The sequence below is a fragment of the Limulus polyphemus genome, unplaced genomic scaffold (assembly GCF_000517525.1).
Source record: "Limulus polyphemus unplaced genomic scaffold, Limulus_polyphemus-2.1.2 Scaffold2886, whole genome shotgun sequence".
NCBI classification, from domain to species: domain Eukaryota; kingdom Metazoa; phylum Arthropoda; class Merostomata; order Xiphosura; family Limulidae; genus Limulus; species Limulus polyphemus.
This window is the reverse complement of record NW_013668496.1, coordinates 99,514-106,191: the sequence shown is the minus strand read 5'-3', so window position 1 is coordinate 106,191 and position 6,678 is coordinate 99,514. Positions and strand designations below refer to the sequence as shown.

Below are 6,678 nucleotides of genomic sequence, written 5' to 3'. Positions count from 1 at the left end.
CTGTCATGTTAAACTTATATTAAAGTTTTTCTTCATTACCCATTTAAGCTGTCTCCAGCCATTATTAGTTAAAGACTGTGTTTGTAACTTTAGCGTTAAAGAATGTATAGTGGCAATATCTAATGTGTTATAATTGCAGATTGCACTGTAATAAACAGAGTAAAGAAGAATAATTTTTCCTGTCAATTGGATTCTAAAGTAACTGAACCAGCCTGTGTGGACTACTGATATAAAAGAATTATTTAAAGCTCTAGATTCAACTATGGTAACCAATTGTTAAAAAAAAAAATTGTATATACTTTTGACTTGTTTTGGTTATATTATTTTAAAACAAGTGGATTGTGTGCTGTCCATGTATTGTTGAATATTATTGCCATCAAGTCACAGACACCTACTGTAAAGAATCTTTGTCCCCATTAAACTGACAGTCTTCCTAATTCTCCTGATTAAGACAGTCCATAGGATCACTTATTTCCTATATATGAATGTCATAATTCATTTTGGGAATACATGGAATGGTTAATTTAGCTTCAAGTTGAGTTTCTGTTTTGTTGTTGTCTTTTCTCCGTGTATGTTGGAGACAGATTTTAAATGTTTCAAGTAAGTATTAAGAATAAAAGGAACTTAGAAATGGAGATAAGTAATTTAAAGATTACTCTTCCAAAATCAACTAATCACAAGACTTGTTCACAAGACCAACCAACCAATCAAGAAACACTTCCATTCAATCAATGAAGACAATAGTACACAAGGGTTCTCCAGTATGGGTAGTCTACAGGGTAAAAACACAGCAAATTCTACAAAAACAGACATGAAGATCCATGATAGGGTGTTGAAACTGTCTCCAACAAAGAAACCTTCCAGTAATGTTAACCACTTTCCTAACTGATCTACTTAATTATAACATTCAAAGAAGTTTTAAGCAGATTTCATGCAAAGCTACACAATGTTTATCTTCACACAGCCATATCTAATTTTGAACTAATATATTAAAGAGAAGGCAGCTATGGTCAATAGCATCTATTACCAACTTTTGGGCTAGTTTTATATGATAGTATAATGGGATTTCACCAACACTATTGTAGTAAATCCACTTTCAAAAACTTGGGTGACACTGGAATGAGAACCACGAGTCTTCAGAGTCCAGTCATGATAACCATTAGGCCATGCATGGTCCACTTTCAAACAGTGTCAAATGGTCAGTTAGAAAGTAGAGTTTCATTGGTTTTTCACTGATATATTAGTAAAATTTACAATCTTATTTCGCTCAGAAATGACCTCTATTCCATTAGCAATCTGATGTTTCTTCACATGGAAAAGTGTCATCTAGTACTTAATAGTACAATATTAACAACTACAGTACACACACACACATATATATATTTAATACTTAACAAACATTTTTTTATGAAGACAACTACTGACTTCATCAAGTTAGAGACTTCTACTATCCAACAACCTTCCAAGGTTAATATTATGCGATTCTCTCAAGCTGATCAACAGAATTTAGTACTTACTTAATAATCAGATGCTCCCCACAAGTATTGCATGAAAAATGGTTTGATGAGCTTAATAAATAATAAAGCCTGCCATCTATTTTCAATTCTTAAGTACCAGTTACAAAGTACATGGTAACATGACATAAAATTAATTCAGAAACTGTTTTAATACTACTAAAATATTTATTGCTAGGAAAAACAATGTTATATAGAGCTTGTTTCAAAAAAGTTCAGTTTATTTGTTTAAATGATAAAAACAAATAACAAAATCAGTATTTTGGATGAATATACATATGTTGTCTCTCAAACTTTCGGCAAAAGATTCAGAATTAGAAATTACTTTTAGACTAAAAAAATGTTATAGTTAAACCACACAATTAGTGAACAAAGATTAAGCCCTACAATCATTGATTGACTGCACAAGTTTTTTAAATATATTGTTCTAAACCACTATGCAACAAATTAATTGTTGGTCCAAGACTTTGGTCCTTAGCGATGTAAAAATAAAATAAAGAAATGGAAATACCATTTGTACTACAATTAAATATCACTAATGATTTCTGAAGTCTCCCAATTTTTGGGTCAGTCCTTTACAAACTAGAAGGTTAAAAAGAAGAAGTTTACAAGTATCAAATTAATTAGATCCTAGAGAACATGTTGTAGAAAAATTCACATTCACAGAAATATTCCAAACTACTAAGAAAAATAATGAATAGTTTCACAAGACAATTATACATGTTTACATTATTAGACAAATTATAAATGTTTAACAAGACATCTTAACAGCTAATACAACACTGGTATTTTGAATGTAATAAACTACATTATAATATCACTTAATAGTTACCTCGAATAGCTAGCACATAGTCATCGTTAAAAGTTCCAAGTCTAGTTTCCACTGTGCATCGATAAACACCACCATTTTCAGCTCGAACTCCATTAATGCTCAAGATACTGCCATAAACATAGATGTTAGCAGGTAGTGGTCCATCTTCTTCTAACTTGGACCACTGAGTAATAGCAGACGGGTCACCAGAGACTTGACAGTCCAGATCTAACGAGTCTCCCATATGTACGATCTCCCTGTTAGGCCTGATTTTTACTTCTAAAGTGGGAATGGCTAAAGAACACAAATATGACCTAAAAAGTCAACATGGTTTAATGCTAGTCCAAAATTTCAGATAATATGTGAATATTAATATATTTTTAATTAACACAAGCTAAATTAGTTTATTACTCAATTATAGCAGGCACTTTTTTTATATTTAAATGTTTTAGTTCCAATAAACCAACATAGACACATCACAAAAAAACAGAACAATACATATTTTAAGGACTTGCAAAGAATACTGTACTGTAACAATAATAAAATGCAGTGTCACATAGTTCCATATAAATCTGTTCTAATTTTATTATAATCATAAACAGTATAATCTTGACTTCTATGATAAAATTATGTGGTACTTCGTGATGGGCAAGTTCTACTAGCAAAACTAAAACTATTCTTGAATAGTTAAATTAATGAATCAAGTGTTCTAGCAAAATCAATGAAATACAATATGAAACACTGCATTAGGTTAACTGACCTAAAATGATTCTGTAAGGTAGCAAGATACTAGAAATTAAGTCATTCTTATTGGAACTTGTATTTTATAGGCATAATAGTTACTATTTCCACTCCCTATTTGTATTTGAAAAATTTGTTTAGGATTTTATTAATTACTCAACTATACTACTATAAGTAAGAATCTTGAGAAAAATAAAATTTGTTTAAAAGTGTGTGTGTATGTATATATATATATATATATATATGCACATACATAAAGGATTTGCTGTATTATTACACTTTTTTCTTGATGTAAAATTTTACAAAAATTGCTCTTTATAGTTAAAGAGCAATGTATATGTACACACACACACATACATATATATTGATGCTAACAAAAACATATGCTTTAAGTCAGGTTTATTTTTCCCTTGTAAACTCAAAAATATACTTTAGTTATAATATTCAATATAGTTAAAACAACAACTATAAAGTATTAGACTAATTATATCAATATAAACAGCATAAAGTTTGTATGATTGTAATTATTGTATCATTTTACACATATAATGACATTAGGACCTTAAGAGAAACAATTAATGTCATGTTACTCAGGAATATGCAATCTATTAAAATAAGTAAGAACATTCAACATTTAAAAATGCATAATAATTCATTGTACAAGTTAAAAGTAAAATATACAATTAAAAACTTTACACTAGAAGAAACACAGGAAATTTCATTTTTATTCCAGCAAGTGCACCTATATCAATTGTTATACAGTGCCATCTGCAGAAGGAATTCAAAAATTCACTTCTGTAGCACCAGGTCCTAGATCTCCATTCAAAATGATTTTATGTTTAATAATTTCAAGAGATTCTCTTATGTTTAATTGATATTTTAGCTTCTTTAAGTACTTGGACCTTTTTCCATTCATTATTATGTAAAGAGTTTGCCACATATTCCACCAAGGCCAAATCAATAGTTTTTAATTTTTCAATGTGTTCATTAATTCAAAACTTCAAATTTATGCTTGTTTGTCCAATATAATTCAAGCCACTAATAAATGAAAACAAAAAATGCTGTCAAAAAATGTAAAACTAGTAATTTGGTCTTCGTAGAACACTCTTCACATGACATTGAATTGGAGAATGGAATAAGGTACAAGTACTTAAAGAAGTTAAGCTAAGAAATGAATTAAACATAAGAGAATCTCTTGAAATTATTATATAAAAATGATTTTGAATACAGATTTAAGTCCTGGTGCCGCAGAAATTTGGAAATCCATTCTGTAGATGGCACTATATAATATGTAAATTATATATATGCACTTGCTGGTATAAAAATAAAAAGTTAAATTTCCTGTGTTTCTTCTTGTTTCCTGAAGACTGTGGAACTTGTTTTCACCAAAACATGTACAATATAATTATATAGTTTTAAATGTATATTTTACTTTTAACTTATACAATAAATTATTGTGCACTTTTAAACTTTGAATGTTCTTACTTATTTTATGAAATTATGCACAAGAATGGTCAAGAATATATTGAAATAGTTACTTGTATGTAAATATATTTAGACTAATCATAAAGTATGAAATAATACACATTTATATACATATGTGTTCATAATAATCACAGAAATAACTGGGCCTACTTCTTAGTATTTCTAATGTGGTTGAAAGTTGTTTTGCTTTTTTTAAAACCCTAAAGAGATGAATATGTTGAAAAGACTTTATAAAAAAGTTGAAAAACACTTTCAGAAAGAGTTTTATGTATAGATATTAGTAAGAGGTTAATCTACTGAAGGGACTATTTCAGTGTTTAAAAGGCTACCCAAAATACTTTAAAATTTGTTGAAAAGTCAATTATAAAAAGCTGAACGTACTGAAAATGATGTTAGAGTTAAAAAGGCCATTAGATAGTTAAATATTTCAAAGAGGGTACTAAAAACGGACTAAATATGTTGAAAAGGCTGTGTAATGAGAAAGTACAATCATATTGTGTTAAATAAGTTCTCCATTAGTGTACATAAGCAGATCAACAGAAAAAAAATTAGAGTTCTTCATTAACCTAAAATATTAAAGTTACATTATATTTTTTCTCCAACTACTTGGTTAATGAAAACAGATATGAGGATCTATAATTAATTTGAATAAACAGATAAGAATAATCTGTCATATTACAGAAATATCTGACTTCATGTAGAAACAAATATGATAATGGACTTCCACAACTAGTGTAGGTAATTATAATACAAAATAATACTTGCTACTAATGTTATAAATGTTTTATGAACTTAATGCTGATGAGCACCAATTGACAGAAAAACTCCAGAGATAAATAATGCTACAGAAACAGCAAAAAACCTAAATTCTATGTTGTTGTTTTTTTACAAGTTAATATTTAAACTATATAATCAAATTTCATAATGTGATACAAGATAATGGATAAGATAATACAGAAACAGAATGAAGTTAAACTTTTCCAATGATCAGAAGTTTAAATCTAAACCAGTTGTTAAAACTGAAATTGAATTCTGTATACTACGTCCCTGCCACATTAAATATAAACCAGTTATTAAGAGTTTTAAATCCCAATCAAAATTTAAAGTTTAAACTGTATCCTCCTTCCCTTCAAGGGTTTTAAATTTAGATAAAACATTTACACTGAATTTTAATTTTGTATATTCATTCCTTACCACATGTTTAAGTGTAGATCAGACTTCAACTGTTATTTAATTTTGTATACTCCTTCCCTCCCACAAATTTAAATATATAACAGTTGTTAAAAATGTATACTCCTTTCCTATCAGAGATTTTCATTGATTCAGTTCAGCTATACTGGATGAATACTTTCATCTTATGACTGTCTAATGTACCCACCCAAGTTGGAGAAGCTGAACTCCTTGCTGAGAACGTACGCTTGCCTAGCCAAATATTTGAGTGGTTTATAAATAAAATCTCCCTTGTAAATTCAGCTGGAAGGAGGAGGCTGACACTCATTAACCTCCCCTGAGCAAGTAAAGAATGCTGAAGTTTGGGAGAATGAAGTTATCTAATTTTTTTCTGTCAGTACTTCCATTCAATGAAAAGAAAATATTTTTGCAAATTCCAAATCTAAAATTAAAAAATTGACATTTTTGTTTTTAATATAATAACCAACTTTATGTAACCTTTTAACAAAATGTGTTTCATATTAAACAGAATTCAACACTGAATTTTACTTTGATATATTTTTGGACTCTAGGGGCTTTTGATAGGTTGACTTGAGACTACAGAAAAAGACAAGTCAATCTGTTGAAAGTGCCAAGGTTTTATTTAGTCTTACGAAGTTGATTTACTAATCGTTTTGATTCTATCATGAATTGTTTTCTGTATATATCATAAGACATTTTTAAAGTTTTTTCAGTTGCCAGAAACCTGGATAGAAGTAAAAGGAAGTTGCATATTTCTTCTACGATGCGAGATGACAGTCAGATGACACACACAATATGTATATATTCTTCTAATATAAATTTCTTCTTGGACACTTGTGTAAGAGCATAAAAGCATAAATACAGTTAAAAGCAGCAAACTTTATGATTCACACAACAATAAAATTATTGATCACCAGTCTCAAATAAAACTATTTA

At 28.9% G+C, this 6,678-nt stretch overlaps 1 protein-coding gene across 1 annotated transcript in view; it reads right to left on the bottom strand.

The window, feature by feature from the left end:
• The window catches only part of LOC106468138 (basement membrane-specific heparan sulfate proteoglycan core protein-like), a 151,119-nt gene that overhangs the window by 45,720 nt on the left and 98,721 nt on the right, over window positions 1–6,678 (bottom strand). The window contains exon 40 of the mRNA XM_022396444.1: window positions 2,347–2,619. Coding sequence (XP_022252152.1) covers window positions 2,347–2,619 — 273 coding nt within the window. The remainder of the gene's footprint in view (window positions 1–2,346; window positions 2,620–6,678) is intronic.